At 42.2% G+C, this 17,745-nt stretch overlaps 3 protein-coding genes across 4 annotated transcripts in view; all 3 read right to left on the minus strand.

Moving 5' to 3' along the window:
- col6a1 (collagen, type VI, alpha 1) overlaps positions 1-2,333 on the minus strand; it is a 28,489-nt gene extending 26,156 nt beyond the window's left edge. Inside the window, exons 1-4 of the mRNA XM_086099006.1 lie at positions 2,049-2,333; positions 1,349-1,478; positions 1,073-1,273; positions 803-962 (exon numbers count right to left, since the gene is read on the minus strand). Coding sequence (XP_085955132.1) covers positions 803-962; positions 1,073-1,273; positions 1,349-1,478; positions 2,049-2,133 — 576 coding nt within the window. The 5' untranslated portion in view covers positions 2,134-2,333. The remainder of the gene's footprint in view (positions 1-802; positions 963-1,072; positions 1,274-1,348; positions 1,479-2,048) is intronic.
- A 1,795-nt stretch (positions 2,334-4,128) lies between these two features.
- Positions 4,129-11,293, minus strand: LOC147182049 (uncharacterized). 2 transcript variants are annotated; one of them, XM_086059659.1, is made up of 7 exons: positions 11,129-11,293; positions 10,435-10,637; positions 8,730-8,822; positions 8,554-8,649; positions 6,578-6,688; positions 6,326-6,455; positions 4,129-6,252 (listed from the first exon to the last, which is right to left on the minus strand). In XM_086059659.1, exons 1-7 carry the CDS (start codon positions 11,139-11,141, stop codon positions 4,385-4,387), a joined length of 2,514 nt encoding a protein of 837 aa, XP_085915785.1. In that variant the 5' UTR covers positions 11,142-11,293; the 3' UTR covers positions 4,129-4,384. The 2 variants fall into 2 exon arrangements, with proteins under 2 accessions (XP_085915785.1, XP_085915793.1); XM_086059667.1 differs by lacking the exons at positions 10,435-10,637; positions 11,129-11,293 and adding an exon at positions 9,082-9,261.
- An 835-nt stretch (positions 11,294-12,128) lies between these two features.
- LOC147182050 (uncharacterized) lies at positions 12,129-17,745 on the minus strand. The gene is made up of 7 exons (XM_086059322.1): positions 17,295-17,745; positions 16,638-16,840; positions 16,409-16,483; positions 16,235-16,327; positions 16,045-16,155; positions 15,831-15,966; positions 12,129-13,864 (listed from the first exon to the last, which is right to left on the minus strand). Exons 1-7 carry the CDS (start codon positions 17,296-17,298, stop codon positions 12,513-12,515), a joined length of 1,974 nt encoding a protein of 657 aa, XP_085915448.1. The 5' UTR covers positions 17,299-17,745; the 3' UTR covers positions 12,129-12,512.

Below are 17,745 nucleotides of genomic sequence, written 5' to 3' on the forward strand. Positions count from 1 at the left end.
TTTTGCAGTCATTTTTGTTGGCAAAAAATTCAGAATACTCTGCAATTAGACAATCTTAAAAAAAATGGGAATATTTTCAAAATGGAAAAAACGAAATATTTCAACATGCCATTATTTATATCTTAACTCATTAACTGCCATTGACGGCTATAAACGTCAAAAATTCATTTTAACTATTTGTATTAGTTCGACATTTTTTTTCACTTTTGTTGTTTTTTTATTTATTTTATATTTAGTTTTGTACATAAAATTTGGGATTTATCGCGAGTTAACTAGTGAAGTCATGCGATTAATTACGATTAAAAACTTTAATCGCCTGACGCCCCGAATTTTTTATAATATTTTATTTCTTTTTTTGGGGGGCTATAAACGTCAAAAGTTCATTTGAACTATTTCTATTAGTTTAACATTTTTTCCACTTTTGTTAACAAGAGTATGAAAACCTAGAATTTTTTATTGTACATTTAGAACATATAGAATTTGTGATCAATCGTGAGTTAACTAGTGAAGTCATGTGATTAATTACAATTAAAAACATTTAATCGCCTCTTGCCCCAAATTTTAAATAATCTTTTTTTTTATGTATTTATGGCAGTGAATGAGTTAATAGTCCACGGGCAAACTTGTCCGGCCCACTTGTGATTATAAATGTAGGTAAAAGTGGCCCCTGAATTCAAATGAGCTTGACACCCCTGATTTAGTCTTCAATTAACCTAACATAACATCCATGTCTTTGGGGATATTTGAAGGTATAAAAAATGAGGTGATTCACCATTAAAGAATAAAAAACAGATGCAAGTACCTCCTGATCAGGTGAGATGGCGACGGCGAACACCTTGACACCATGTAGCCTAGCCTCGTTTGCAGCCTCCTGCACGCCTCCACAAGGCTCCTTGTAGCCAGTGATGGGATGCCCGTCAGTCACCACCACGATGTACTTGTTCTCATGGTAGTGGGAACCCCTGGAGAGCACAAAATAGCAAATAGGTCAACTTTTCAGCAAATAGCTAAACGTTTTTGAATGCAAATCTGCCTGTTTTGCTGTAATAATAATATGATTGATTCTGATTACGCTATGAGCAGCTCAGCAAGACCCCTCTTGATGGCGCAGTCCGTGTAGGTCCCTTTGCCGATATATTTGATGGTGTCAATGTCGTTCTTCAGGGCCTGGCGTTCAGTGCTCATGTCACTCAGCGCGCGCACCAGGATGACGTCGTCACTGTAGTGCAACGCCCCCGAGTTCCACGTCAGGTAGCGGTCGCAACTATGGCGCCTATTTGGGGGAGCAAAATCAGTGATGAGTTTGTACCGTGATAAGATAAGTTGAAGTTCAAGTGTGTGTTCTTACATGTCCCTCAGTTCATCAACGAAGCGCTTGGTGAATTCTTTAATCTGGTCAATGTAAAAGTTGGGAGGTTTCTGCCTGAGGGCCACACTCTCGGACGTATCCAATACGAAGAAAAGGTCAACTGGACATTCTGTTCACACAACAAACAAGTAGGCAATGGTGACAGTGACAACACCAAATGAGCACCCAAAATATTAAGCAGAAAAAAATGCAAGGTGGATTAAATGTGTCCATCATTACTGCAGGCCTCCATCAGGTGTGACACCCATGGGTGTTTGCTAGCAGACCCATGCAGGCCTCAGCCTCTACAACTTGTACAAACCCCAAAATGGGAACAATTCTGGAGCGTCATCTTCTTTTGCTTTGACCAATCTGAGTGATCGAGCGCATCTTATTCTTCATCACACATCACACGCTCAAATTCAACAACATGCACTGTAGGCCTCATGTTCACATTAAATCTGTTACATTTTCAATGTGAGCTTGATGCTTCTTCCATAATCCCATTTGATTTTTACATCTTATGTCTGAGTGTACTTGAACGCAACAATGCACATCTGGACCATCGCTTGCGGGAATGTCACTGCATGGACCACGCGTCATATTTAAAGATGAAGAGACAACTTTAAATGCGATATAATTAATTTCGCACAGAATATACACAGCATTCCTTCAAACAAATGAAGAATGTGAAACTTACCCGCGGACTTGGGTCTTTGGATCTGCGTTTGCGCTCTGGCCAGGAGGACGCACAGCAGCACAAGGAGCCCTCTCAAAGTCTCCATGGCTGAACTGCTAAAAAATTAAGCAAAAACAAACAAACCCCCTGAAGAAACAAGCGCAAAAGCGGCCCGAATCCCCAAACTCGGTCTTGTTTGAGTAGATTCGGCTCAACTTTTTTTGCGTTCCACCGCCCAGCCGCAGTCAGTCCAGGCGAGAGCCAGAGCGCGCAGAGGTTGACGACGCGCACGACGAGGGAGGAGGGGGCGTGCACGAGAGCTACATTTGGCGAGAACGCGCACAGGCTAAAGGTTTACACTATATCTCAGATATGCTTGCTTCCTTATAAGGGCTCTAAAGAGAATTATGGATGTAGGAAAAGGAAAAACACAACGCAGGCTCAACCTTTTAGCCTGCTCATACTGTTTTGTATTATTATTTTTTAAAAATTCAGGAGAAAACTTCCACTCGAATGTCTGAATTTTACAACTTAGGGTTTAACATTTAACACAGGATGACGTATTAATAAATTTGGCATTAAACATCACTTCTATTACTGGGCAGTGGGCTTACTCACGTTGCAAACATCGAAACTTGGGACTACTTTTCAGTTCTGTAAAAACTTCCCTCTGTGACATCTGTTTTTTCAGACCTGATATGAACATTCAACGAGAAAAGGGGGGACGCAAAGGGAGGAGGGAATTCTTGGCTGTCTCAACCAGCGCAGCGGGAAGAAGCACAGTGCCATCTAGCGTTCATTGTGGACACAACTTTGAGAATTGTGCAGTACACCCCCATGGAAGAGAAGGGTTCACTTGGCCAGGTGATGAGTGGGGTGATTTTTCATGGTTGCTGTGGACATACATGTGTGTGGAGGGACTGTCTTGGACTCACTTTTTCCACTGAGCTCACTTTTCTTGGAGACACAGTTGCTCACAGTGAGCAGATGTAAGTCGAGAGGGGAGAGGATGGGGCGGGTGGGATGAAACATCTGGTAATGATCTCTGTTTACGAGCCAGTCCTCATAATAAATCACTTCAGTTTTATGGCAGCATGTAGAAATCGTGATGCCTGTGTTTGGGGATGTCTCCATACAGGATTTTGCTCACATCCACATTAAACTCGAGTTTAATAGAGAAATTAAGAATTTGGCTTTGTTTTCAGTTACGTAGGAATTTATGCTCCAAGGGAGATAGGTGTGCACAATTAAAAGAACAATGACTTTACAAGCATGAGGAGCGCAGTTTAAAGATCACACAATGAGCTCACTCATCATTACCCAAATAACATGGTGCACCCTCAAAAGCGAAGATAAACACAGCACATGGAAGCCTACATGCAAACTCCTGACAACCGTTTCTGGCCAGTGTAATTGGCAGAGAAAATGAGTTTCCACAGGATCCTGGCAGTAAATGGACAGGACGGGTAGCAAATCTGAGTCAGAGAGCGAGAAAAACCAAGGGCTGAACACAGAACCCCTTTTATTATGAACATGGTTTAAGTTAGAAAATGCTGATGAAATAATGATTCCAAAGTAACTACCGCTCTGTGGAACAAATGCATCAAAGAAGTGAGTGGGAGGGGGCTCAGGACATTTTTTTTTTCTCCCCAACAGAAACACACAGCTGGAAGAGATTAATCATGAGGACTTGGTTATTATTCCTGTGAAGACTTCCGTTTTTATCAGAGTCAATGCAAAGATGACAGAAAAGTGATGGGTCATCTTGACAGTTTACTCTGCTTGCAGATGCCACAAGGCGCCAGGCGGAACTGCAGGAAATTGCAGTCCGTTCAAGATTCCGACGCACGCCAAATAAATGGAAACGACAGGAAATAGCCAGATGAACTTGTGAAGTATCAGCAAGCTATCACTCACTCGTCTCTTTATATGTCTAACAGTGAACATTAAAAAACAAGCAAGTCATTCATTCAAGGATAAACAGTCGCTGATTCCAGCTGGTGTAAACTAGCAAGACAAGAGTCACGTGTAGCTACTGCCCTCTAGTGTATGGATACAAAAATTCAATATTTTCCTGAGAAACAGTAAATTCACACCAAAGTGTAACCAATGTCATTTAATTTGAATTTGTCAGTCAGAAAACCACAATGGGCATACTGTATAAGGAAACTTGCAGGGCTGCCTTTCATGATCGTTACAGAGCCAAATTTCTGTACATGACCTTTAAAAAGATTGACTTCCGGGTTCAGTATCTCACAGCAATACTAAGCATGCTTGACAAAAAAGATCCAGTCTTTTCAATGTAATCACAATGTGTGCAAATATCGAGCGCTTTGCCAGAAAACCTTTGCCTTGAGTCAGTTCATGCCGGAGTGACTTTTGAGGTGCCTCCTCAGGTGGTTAAGACACGTGTACGTCTTGGGACAGATCTGGCAGTGGAAAGGTCGCACCCCCGAATGGTTGAGCATGTGCTGCTTGAGTACGCTGCCGTCAGAGAAGGCCTTGCCGCACTGGGAGCACACGTAGGGCCGTTCGCCGGTGTGGACGCGCATGTGCACCGTCACTTTGTGCGCCATGGTGAAGCCTTTGCCGCACACCGTGCACTTGAAGGGCCTCTCGCCGGTGTGGGTGAGCCTGTGGGTGCGCATGGCGCCCATCTGGGAGAAGGCCTTGCCGCAATCGGGGCACACGTGAGGCTTCTCGCCGGTGTGAACTCGCGTGTGGCTTCTCAGGCCGCCGGCAGTGGAGAAGCACTGCGAGCAGTGCGTGCACTGGTAGGGCCGCTCGCCCGTGTGCGTGCGCATGTGCTGCTTCAAGTCGTAGCGGTTTCGGAAGCCGCGGCCGCAGACCGGGCAGCTCTCCGGCCGCTCGTCGTTATGGCGCAGCTCGTGATTGGACAAGCACTTTTCCGACAGGAAGCATTTGCCGCACTCCTGGCACTGGTAGGGTTTCTCGTGGTCGACCCGTTGGTGATACTTGAGCTCGCTGATCCCGGGGAAGGTCTCGTCGCAGTATCGGCACCTGAAGCGATGGTTGGGGCTGTAGGGGAGCTGATGCTCGGTCATCTGATGGTTCCTCAGCAGGTGCGCCATCTTGAAGGTCTTGCCGCAGTGAGAGCACTCGTATTTGGTCAGCAGCTGCGCGCACTGGTGCCTGGCGCACTCGTGCACGGATCTAAACTGACAGCCGCATTTGGTGCAAATGTGGGCGGCGTTCTTGCACTTCCTCTTTCTGTGGCCGGACAGGTGCGCCTCGGTGCGGAAGGCTTTGCCACACTGCGAGCATTTGTACGGCTTGACGGCCGTGTGGAAGCGCTGATGCTCCAGGAACTCAAAGCGGTACTTGAAGCTCCTTCCGCACAGCGGACAGTTGTGGGTGACTCGTCCCCGAGGGTAGGCGGACTTGCCGGCCAGCTTTCTCGAGGGCAAAGAGGAAATGCGATGAGCGGAGCTGCATTTCCTGCGTTTACCGCCGCTCAGTAATTTGCAGGCCTCCATCTCGCGGACCTCATCGTGGCGCTGTTGATGCTTCAGCAGACACTTGGACGAGATGAAGCTCTTGCCGCATTGTTTGCACTGGTACGGCTTGTCATGATCTACCTGCTGGTGATACTTGAGATCGCCGATGCCGGGAAAACCTTCGCCGCAATGGCTGCACTTGAAAAGGCGGCTCTGAACGTGAGTGAGGAGGTGCTCCTTCAGGCTGCTTGACTTTTGGAACGTCTTTCTGCAGTGGCCGCAATCGTAGTTGCGCCCTCGTTTTGCGCAGTGGTGTCGGAATTTGTCCAGCGACGAGGGAAAGCTGTTCCCGCATTTTATGCACAGGTATGCGGCGTTTTTGCATTTGCGCAGCCTGTGGCCGGCCAGCAGGGTGGCCGTTCTGAAAGCCCGTCCGCACTCGGAGCAGTTGTAAGGCTGCAGGCCGCTGTGGACTCGCTGGTGCTCCACCAGCACGGAATGATGCTTGAAGCATTTGCCACATTGCGGACATTTGTGTGTCGCGACCTGCGCGTTGTGACAAGGAGATGAGGACAGATGGGTTCTTTTCGGAGAATCGGGAAAGTCGGCGGACGTGGACGGGTTTGTGGACAGTTCTTCATCAAACATGACTATCTGAGGAACATCGTGGTCATCGTCACAAGCGCTCGGGTGCGACGCGATGGCCACTTCCAAAGATGGGGGCAGAGACAAGGACGGGATAAGAAGATCATCCGACTGAAAAGGAGCTGTGTGGACGGGAGGGGACAATAAACGATTGGAAGAACCATCTTGTGCAACATTTAACGTGCAGAGACATACCAACAGTATTTTTTGCCACTTTTCCATGACACTCTTTGTTTTGGAGGAGAAATTTGATGTCTTCTCCAGTTGATACACACTGTATGTACTCCTCAAGGACAGAAGGGGCAGCACTAAGCCAAGATGCAGTCTGAAAAAAACAAAAAAAAGGACAAAATGATTTGAAGTATTTGTATAGCGCCTTCCAAGGCGGTGGGGAAAGACGCTGAAATGATCGGTGGTGAACTACATTGGTCATTTTTGACGGCGCACCTGCTTGAAATCTGGGATCGGCAGCAGCTCCTCGAGTCTGGTGAAGAATTCACAAACTAGCGTTTCCAGCGCGGTGTCAAAGTCAGGGCCATACTCCACTGGAAACACGTTCTGTGGGGGAGGAGGAATGAAAGGTTGCCACCATTACGCAAAAAAATAAAACATTGGACAGTACATGAACATTACGCAATTTGTACGAATAATTGCGTTTGTGTTTGGCTTCTAACGTCAACATTTTAATCATCTTCAACAGAACAGTTTGTGGTGAAGTTTCTAGCATTAGCTGTGCAAGTAATTAACTATGGACATTAAAGCAACATAACCGCTGCACATTTAAATGGAATAACATGTACTAAGCGCCCTTGCGAGTCTAAACACAACATTCTGATTAATATCGTGTTTGTGGAATGTGAATTAAGAAGCACAATTCACCTAATTTTATCCATCTGTGGGGGCGGCCATTTTGACACTTGCTGTCGACTGAAAATGACATCCCAGCTGCTAACTGAGCAACTGTGATGTCATTTTCAGTCGACTGCAAGTGTCAAAATGGCCGCTCGCTGCCGAGTGAAAATGGCAGACTTGCTAGGGGCTCAGGAAACAACCAATCACGTAGCACTTGTTTTCTGACTTTGGTCATGTGACACTCGCAAGCTGAGCCGTGATAGGTTATTACTTGGGCCCTGAGCAACTGTGATGTCATCTTCAGTGGACAGCAAGTGGCAAAATGGTTTTTAGAAACCCGAATAAGAGCATATTTGGGTTATTGCGCGTGTTTACATGGCCTTTCAAAATCTGAATATTGCCAATATTCAAATTTTTAAATGGGTTATTGCCTGCATGTAAACGTAGTCACTGAGGTGAGGCAGGGAGGAGGAGTTTTGAGTGCTCAGTTCATATGACTGTTGAAATGTTACTGGAGTGGACATTACTGTCACAAAATAATCTAGGTTGTATTTTGTACATTTCTACAAAAGATGATAAAAAAAATTGTACCAGTAGTTATGTTTATTTTCAAATCGTTTTTCTTTCTTTCTTTTTCTTTTTTTCTGGGGACCCCATCGAGGAGTCCTCGAATGTGGATCACTTAAAACTTCACTGTTGGGTTGGTAAGGCCATATTTCTTTTAAACATGTCTCTTGTTTACAGATTTACAACTAAGACGAAAAAGTGGATGGTAATTTGTTTATTCTCCTTTTTACAAAAAAAAAAAGAGAATCGATAAAAGAATTGCATCGTTAAGGGAATCGGAATCGTAAAAATCTTATCAATTCCCATCCCTACTTTTCAGACACACTTAAATGGTTGTGATACCCATCATTTTAAAGGATAATTAGGAAAAAGAAAAAAGGAAAAACTTATAACTAAGGGTCAGCAGACACACTGTAGTACCTGGCAATTCGATTCGTATCACGATTCATAGGTCACGATTCGATTCCAATTAATCCCAATGCGAATTTATAAATTTATTATTGCGATTTTTTAAAACTCAAAATTAGAAAATACTAATCAGTTACCTTGTACATGTACATTGTAAGCTTTGTATGAAAATATATTTCTTTATCGGAAAATTCAGGCTTATAACTGAGCCACTGCATTTAACAAACAGGTTGCCGTTTGTTTCATGTTTGAACAGCACTGAAATAAAAATATTAAAGCCTAATGTTCCATTAATATAACATTCTTTCATGCTTAATGTGTGAATTCTAACCCTAAGTAAGACGTTTTGTTGAATATTCCCATTAAAAAATTGATGTTTAAAAATCGATTCGGCCGCATATCGAATCGATTCGAGAATTGCGCGCTGTAATATCGCGATATATTGCCGAACAGATTTGTTCTAACACCCCTACACTGTATTAATATGTTGTAGGTCAACATTCAATCACTTACCCCAAAAAAAAGCAAACATTTAACAAAACTGACCTTCATGTATAAATAAAAGAATAAAAGAAAGCGCATGCTGTTCGATGTACCTTGAGGAAATGTTCCCTGCCATCAGTATCTTGAATAAGGCCTTGTACCAGCTTCATAAAGTTGGCCTCTGGTGCTTCGATTACAGGATCATTTGTCTAGACGTCAGAACACAGAATGGCAGTCAGTCATGGCATGATAACACACCATCGGACAACACGACACAGACATCACTCACCTCTTCAATGCAAGACGATCGGATCCGGTTGAGGTGAGTTTCCACAGCTTTGAGATCGTCGGGGTGCTCAGAACGCAACAACTCAAGGGTGGTCTGGTGGAAATTTAACACAAAGCATATAACATCCATACAGGTAGGCATAAAAAAATAAAAATAAAAAATAAATAAGTATAGTATTATTCTTATTTCTGTCTCTATTTGAGACAATTAATGGTTTACTATCAGCGTAAGCGTGTCAAAATAATTGTTTGCTCAACCGCACCCGTTGTGCGTGTAGGTATAAGAAGTGCTACACTCCGCTCATCCATCATTTATTCGATTTATTCTAACCCTGCATAAATATGTCACCAGCCTGTTTTCCGTGTCTCCCGATTCAAACGCAGGTGATGATCGTTGTCTGGCGTCTCCAGAGCTTGCTGATGAGCTGTCATTGGAATCAGCTGCTAGTGATGGGCAGAACAAAGCTTTTTCAAAGCGTTCCATCAAATTGGTAAAAAGAAAAAAGAAAAAGAAAAAGCTCAGCTCGTGAGCCTTCATGTGCACACAAACCCCCCTGGTGGCCGAAATTAAAACAAATTTTACTTTGATTTTTTTTGCGGGCTTGCAACAGTGTTGTTTTAGGAACAATTACACATGCTTTAATTGCCAATTTGTATTTTTATTTATGTATCTGTAATTGCGTAATATTTGTTTTGTGTATTAATACTTTGGGTATTATTTTTATTAGGTTTTTATTTGCTGAACTGTACGTAAAAAAGAAAGAAAAAAGAGTAACATATTTGACTTGAGTTACACTCGTGCAGTTAATCAGTTCATTAATATTGTGTGGGTAATGTCATGTTATGAAAATTTGTAATCCTGTACGAAATATAATAACAAATAATGAGGCACATTACGTTCCATCACTATCAGCTGTGTGTCAAATAAGGAGACATGGAAAAACAGGCTGGATGGATGGTGGGCCCCGAGGACCAGGGTTGAGAAACACTAGCCACAAATATTGCTGTGCGGCAGAGTAAAAGCGTGTATGAAATATAAATGTGACTATATACCTGTTTACAAATCTATTAATATCATTGACAAAGAGATCCAGCATGAGAGAAACCGAAGATAAGTTGCTCACTTTCACCTCATTTTCTTATCGTTGCTGTATTTTCAGAGGTTGAAGTGGGCATAAAGTAGATGTCAAGTCTACGTCACTTTTAGTGCCGATTGATGGCCGTATTGAGACATTATAAGCAATATTATATAGCGTATGTACATTGATTTTGAAAGGACAAATTGTCCCTTGTTCCTCTGATGACTCCCAAGATATGGGGAGTGCGAGGTGTGTGTGTGTCCATATTGCCAGAGCAGAAAGAGCCCTGCTGATTTCTCCAAAACAAGTGATTAAATCGAAACGCAATCACGTCAGTTTCATTATCATTAGAAAAATACAGTTTTTGAGTGAAAAGTGGGCCATCCTGGGAAACTTTCAAATTCAACCCGAGTTTAGATACAATTTCTAGTCTTATGTTGTACTGTTAGTTAACCAGTTACTGAGCATGCCAGGAGAGCAGAGCAATACAATCTACTGCTAGAAAATAAACTCGATTCTTGAGTTGACAATGACAACTCTTGGCAGTGTAAGCATAGTATTTGGTTCAGTGACTTCCCCCTCCCTCATTGTCACAAGAAGTGATCACATGGTGTAGTTTTCACTTACCCTGGCTCTCAGGCCCAGTGACAAGAGTCTCCCCTCTCTTTTACTCATGAACTCCGGAACTGCATCTGTAACCATGGTTACGAACTCCTCCAGCTTGCCATAATGCTTAATGTTCCTCTGGCGAACCACTTCCCACATCACCGCTGACATCAGCCTCAGTGGTGGGACCAGGAGGGCCAGTGATGACAGGGGAACGTTGAATTCTTCAAACACACAGTAGGAAGCGCAAAGTGTAAATATACCTGGCCACATTAAATACTTTAATTACTGTGTGCGAGGGCTCCATTTTCACTGGAGACAACAACGGGTCTCTTCTGCCTTCATGTTAAAACATTGACCACAATAAAAATAAATAAAGGCCTCACACGTCTGTATGAACCATGCATCTAGTGACTCTAGCTTAGTTACGTAGCAAAGCACACGCCCGCAGTATGCTACAATTAAAGCAGGTTACCCCTAATAGTCAGCAGTTAAACTTGGTAAACAACGAATGTATACAATTAAAAATCGCTGACGTTAGCGAACAACTAATATGCTAGCGAAAGGCCGCTAATGTCACCCAACTAACGCACCACAACAAATCTCGTTCCAGGGATTAGTCGAGGCCTGTGGAGCCGATGATACACATTTGCTTTTGCAGAGAGAATCGATAAAAAATGCAAGTTTTCGTCGAGCTCCCCCATCGAATACATACCCATGTCGCTCATTTTCGAATTCTTCAACTCCGATCAAGGGCAAACATTCTACATAGATGAATTGTCATTGTATTCACAGTTAGCCTACAAGCTAACAGTTTACGTAGCAGGGGCGCCAACTTCTTCCTGAAACATGCTCTTCATAGTGAAGTCCGTTGGCTCAGATTACGTCACTCCGTTTGTAGTAGGGGCGTTCGTTTTATTGAACGTGGCAACCCGATTCAGACCTCGCAAGAACTTTACATCGGTCGCCCATCTGAAAACTTTAAGAACATCATCATCATCATCAAATGTTGACATAACAATCAGTAGCACTCCCAGTTTGCTTATTTTTAATTAATGAAATAGGGCCCTAGGGCATTTAAAAAAAGAAGATGTATATCATTATAAATTGAAGTTCCATAAACAATGGAGGTAAAGTAGTGATGCATTGGACACCACAAGACGAAGGATACATAAATCGTTTTAAAAATAAATGAGGGATTTTGTTGTACACCAGGCAAGTAAAACAGCCTATGTATTAAGTAGCATAACATAGTGTGCAAATAGTTACTGTATTGTGTTTTTATTGAGTATATTTATTTGTGTGTTGTTTAAAAAAAAAAACATTTTCTCACTGTACATTTGAACAGGTACCGCTACTTTCTACTCCTTTGTCAAAAAAGGCATGCTATTTTTTCATACTCTGCAGATAATCACAAAACGTGAAAAAAAAAAAACAGGGGTAAAGTCTACAGCAGCTGAAATCTTGGCAAAAATAAATAGCAACATATTTGGAGAAGCAAGATATTCCCCATCCATTGCCTTTATTAAAAGAATTGTGAGCTCAAAATAAACAAATGTGTGCTCTGACTTGAATCAATGAAGAGTTGAATCAGCATTTTGAGATTTATTATTTTAACTTTAGTATCAGTATTTCTACTTTACTACAGATGAGACTGAGTAATTTTGCCATCTCTGGTTTAGGTTTTGGGGAAAAAAACATGAATGGCATGTACATATTGTGCAGGAATGATTTATTATGGATTCGTTTTGCCACTTGAATGATCAAATACATGGAGTTTGTTTGGCCTTTAAGGCTATGCTATCAGATGTGGACATTAAATCACAAATGCAGCGTGAGAAGGATAGGCCCCTGGCGAAATGGTATAGCATAGGCACTATATATTAACACCCAAGTTATGAGATGATACAGACAAAAATGACATTTGAGGTTCAACTGTATTATAATGGATCCAAACAGATGAGTCAAGGTGGTGGTGGTTGTACTATAATAGCAAGTATTTGTAACAAATTCTTAGCACAAGAAACAGAACCTGTTAGTAAGGCAAAACTAAGGCCATTTGAAATAATGGGCAGCACATCCCCAAACCATGATGCAGGTTATTGGATGCCGTGAGATTTCAAATGCCTCTTCAGGTGATTGAGAACCTTGTAGCCTTTTGGACACAACTGACACGGGTATGGTCGGTCTCCCGTGTGGCTCATGTTATGAACTTTCAACTGTCCACTACTTGAAAAGGCTTTTCCACATTCAGTGCAGAGATATGGCCGCTCCCCAGTGTGAACGCGCATGTGACACGTGAGTTTGGCCGCCATGGTGAATCCTTTATCGCACACGTTGCATTTGTAAGGCCTTTCCCCTGTGTGGATGCGTCTGTGTATCTGCAGCTCGCCGGCAGACGCAAAAGCTTTGCCGCACTCAGGGCACAGGAATGGTTTCTCTCCAGTATGGGTGCGTATGTGTACGGTAAGGTTTGCTGAGATGTAGAAACGTTTTTCACAGTATGAGCACTGATAGGGCCTCTCGCCTGTGTGAGTGCGCGTGTGACGGGACAGTTCATGCTTGTTCCTGAACAATTTGCCACACTGCGCACAAATGTGTGTCTTCTGTTGTGTGTGGCGCCCTTCGTGGGACGTCAAAGACGCTACAGAAGGGAACATTTTCCCGCAGTGGGCACACTGATTCGACATCCCCACGGAATGAGTCCTCTGATGGAATTTCAGCTCACTCATACTTGTGAACTTCTCCTCACACTGCCTACATGTAAAGATCCGTTTTTGAGTGTGAATCAGCTCATGTTTTTCCAACTGGCTCGCCCTCTTAAAGCTTTTTGCACAGTGAGAACAGCCAAACTGTTGTGTATTGTCAACACACCGGTGTTTGCATTTGTCCCGTGTTGACTGAAAGCTATTGCCGCATTTGAGGCAAACATAGGCAGCTTTTGTGCACCGTGAGCGCCTATGATTTGACAGATCTGAGCTTCTCCTGAAGGCCTTTCCGCATTGAGTACACTTGTGAGGCGTTTCTCCAGTGTGGATCCTCTGATGTTCCACAAGTTCAAAATGATAAATAAAGCACTTATTACACAAAGGGCATGCGTGTGCAACTCTTTTCGGCTGAGGGCCAACTGGAGAGATGGACGTTAAAGGCTGAAGAGCTGATGTGGAAGGAACTGATGTGGCGGCTAACAATTGGTCATCCACAACAAACGCAACTGTCGTTTCTTCTGCTTGGCTATTGTTCAGAGTTGTCAGAACCGTTTCTTCCTGAGAGCAAATCTCGGGGTCCTGTTGGATTACATATGTCCAAGCGATTTCTCCAACATCAGTGGCAGTCTGGGGGAAGCACTCCTGACTGTCATCATTCGCGGTCTGACAGGGTGTGTTTGTCTCCGTCATTGAGACAGGTACAGTTAGTGATGAGATGAGCTGTTGTTCTGAAGCAGACATGTCTAAAGAGAAAATTAACACAAATCACTTCATTACGTCCATGTTCAATCTTTAACAACACTTAAAGCTGAATACCACCAAATACTTGCATTTATGATTGCTGTTCCGCAGATTATTAGATGCTAATTTTCACAATTTCCCAAAGAAAGTGGACTCTAAAGTTTAATGACCATAAGGTCATTATGATCCTGAATTTGACCAAGTTAAAGGGGAAGTCAACCCCCTCATTTTTTTGACAATAATATTATATGCAACCCCACTGGTCTAAATATGGTACAGTGGTACCTCGGAGTTTGAACATAATTCGTTCCTGCGAAATGTTAAAAGTCCGAATTGTTTAACCTTCGATACATTTTTTCCCATAGGAAATAATGTAAATGCAATTAATCTGTTCCCAAGATCCAAAAACTGAAAATTCCTATTTTAAATTCTATTTATATATATATATTTTTTATATTTACACAGTATTTAAACAATAAAAAACATCTTACCTTTTGGTGTGGTGTGATGGCATCAGTGGATGATAAATGCTATGTTAATGTTTGCTTTAGTTCAGTGCTGAGTTTGTGTATTTTACATTGGGCATATTGTTAAGACTACTTAAGCGGTCCTTACGTGCGTTGTTTAACGTCAGGCACGATGTTGAACAGCTAAGGGGGGTCCTCGTGCTAGCATTTACAGAAGTAGCGGCGCGATAATCTCCTTCCTAATTCCACTGTGGTTCGTAGCACTGTACGTTTTTCTTTGACGCCACTGGCACTGAAAATTGTCGTGGAAAAATCAAAATGCACTCGCGAGTATGGAGCACCTCCGGGAGTATTCACGATCTGACTGGAAATGAGCAGTGCATTGTCTCAACTACCGCAACGTGAGCATTCGGCATTGCACGGCTTCGCTCGGCTTCACTTGGCTACCCGTTTTTAAGGTACGCTCGGCTTAGCTTGCTTTGCTTGGGTGTTCGAACTCCGAAAATGAGTTCAAACGCCGAGGCACTTTTTACTCCAATTTTTGGGTTGAAGTCCGATTTGTACGAGTTCCGAGATGTTCAAACTCAGAGGTTACACTGTATTCTGGTTGATATTGCGTTAGTGGAATTTGAGTTAAACAGTAAAATCCAGCCGTTTTTTTTATCTATTTTAGGGGGCGGCCATTTTGCCACTTGCTGTCGACTGAAGATGACATCAATGTTGCTCAGGTCTCAGGTAGCAATCAATCACAGCGCAGCTTCAGAAAACAGGTGAGCTGTGATTGGTCGTTGCCTGAGCCCTGAGCAACTTTGATGTTATCTTCAGTCAACAGCAAGTGGCAATAAGAATGGATGGATAAGAAAATGGCTGGATTTTGCTGCATAACTCATTCCACAATTGTCATGTTTAGACTAGTGAGGTCACATATAACACATTACTGTCAAGAAATGTTTAACGTTGACTTTACTTCTACTTTAAGACGAAGGGGCTCTAATAAAATAATAAAAACCCAAGTTACATTACACGGCAATGGTGTTTTGGAGAAAACAGGTTTCAATGCGGAAATGTTTGTTATTAACACCAGCCAAGTGTTACTGAAAGATGCTTGTACAATCAACAAAGCTTTTATAATTGCAACCGTTTTTGTCGCCTATTATGGAAAATGTGTTTCAAAATTGACAATCAAGTGGCACAGATTGCGTTTAATTCCACTGGAGCTCATATGGGAATAGATTATCTTCTGTTACTGGTTTTGAGGTGGTGTAGTGTTACTTTTATGTAGCCTCAGAGGGCAACAATGAGATTCCATTGTTATGTATTTTGACACATTTTAATTATTGTCATGATATAGATTAGAAGAAGTAAAACTCATTGATATACTCATTGTATTTATTTATTTATTTTTAGAAATGTTTGACCTTGTTTCGCAGAAATTCAATTAATATTTGCTGGGATGATTTTGCATCAGTTCTATGATTTTATCACATACAATAGGACGTACCATTGTTGTTTATCTTGGCTAATTTCCCTCGTTGGATTGTGCTCCTGAGTATTGTTGTGAAGTCCTCGGCTTCACAACCATAATGCTGGTATTCTTCCAGCAGGGCTGATGCATCATCACCAATCCACATTGAGGTCTGTTTAAAATATAAGTATGAAATGTTAATGTGCAGAGCTGAAAGTGTTTTCGAATGCACCACCTGTGATGATCATGCCTGTTTAAAATCCGGAATAAGCAGCAGCCCGTCCAATCTGTTGAAGAAGTCGGACACCAACGTTTCCAGTGCTGTGTCAAATCCTGGCCCATAATGCACTGGGAACTCATTCTGTGAGGTGACGATAAAGGTTAAGTTTTGTGTTTCCTGTTTTTGATGTTAAAACATTGATAAAAATGCAGATGCACACCTTTAGGAAGTGTTCTCTCCATTCATGGTCCTCCACAAGTCGCAGAACAAGTGTGGCTAAGTTGGTCTCAAAAGCACCATTTGCTGGATGAGCCTGTGTTAATAATAAACATATCCTCCATTGAACGTTGCCTGACATTATGTGAGGTCTATCAATGAAGAACTGACCACACACCTGCTCTGAACTGCCAGGTAGAATGCTTTCCAATACAGTTTGAACACATTTGACATCCTGCTCACAACTTAACATCTGTAAAGACAATTTTCAATACAGTATACAATATTAAACATGCTGTTAAAATAATTCATCTGAGCGAATATTTAATGGTGGTAAAAAAAAAATTACATTACATTTACTTCTTAATATTCACCATTGACCGTTGTCCGGTCACGACCATCGTTACCTTTAGTTTCAATCCCAGCGTAATCAGTGTCCTCTGTCTGTTTGTCAAGATATCAGGGATGGCTTCATTCACCATGGTAATAAACTCCACCACTCTCCCATAATGCTTTGTGCTTCGCAAGTGAACAACCTTCCACATGATGGCTGACATCACCCTCAGAGGTGGGACCAGGAGCCTGAGCGACGGCAAAGGCAGGGGACCTTCTGAAAGAAGCATTGTCAACATGCAGGTACAGTCATGAACACTACTTGCATAATAATAGGGATATTCAGTTGGATACAATTTCAAGATTGGCCTCAAGTGCACATAGGTGAACTTCATTTGACCTTCTCTAAACCTTTGCAAATATGCAAAATTAAGTTGCTGTTCTTTGGGTAAGAGATGTTTTTGTTTATTTTAAACGAATGACAGTTTATATCAAATTAATTATATTGTTACCAGTGTACCCCCATTTTATAATTTTCCAATATCGAAATCGGTCTGTACTATGACATTCCACGTATAGAAATTATGGCACACATCTAAAATGTTGCACAGCTTTGATCTCTCTCATCTTATTTGTTTCTACAAGTGCGTTTTATTAGTGAGTTAGCAACGTGTACAAACACCATCAAAACAAAACAAAGCTAAACAAAACAAGCACCACGCTAACATTACCCATTTGTTTCCAGCGAAGGAACGGCGTGTTTCGGAATGTCTCTCTATTTAAATTGTTTCCCCCACAATCTCGTTATCTTCAGTAACTTAATCGTTTCTTGCCTCTCTTGAGTAGCAAAAACTACTTTTTCTTCTTTTCTTCCCTTGATATTTAATAGCGGTGGATGGCAAATAACGTTTAGGTACAATACCGCCAACTACCGGTGTGGAGTGCATATGATAACTGCAATAAATAATACAATTTGACAATCATTTACTGTTTTGCATTATTTAAGTCAGATAAAATAACCTTTATTAGCCCCACAAAGCGTCAATTTGCATATTTTCAGCAGCAAAAGAGGAGAAACGAAATTAACAAATGGCATGCAAAGAGGACACAGAAATTTTACCGATTTGTTGTGCTCAAGGACATTAAAATAATACACCGGTACATAGTGCAGCGGGAAAAGCG

The sequence above is a fragment of the Leptonotus elevatus genome, chromosome 1, assembly GCF_054856555.1.
Source record: "Leptonotus elevatus isolate MCC_2025b chromosome 1, RoL_Lele_1.0, whole genome shotgun sequence".
Lineage (NCBI taxonomy): Eukaryota > Metazoa > Chordata > Actinopteri > Syngnathiformes > Syngnathidae > Leptonotus > Leptonotus elevatus.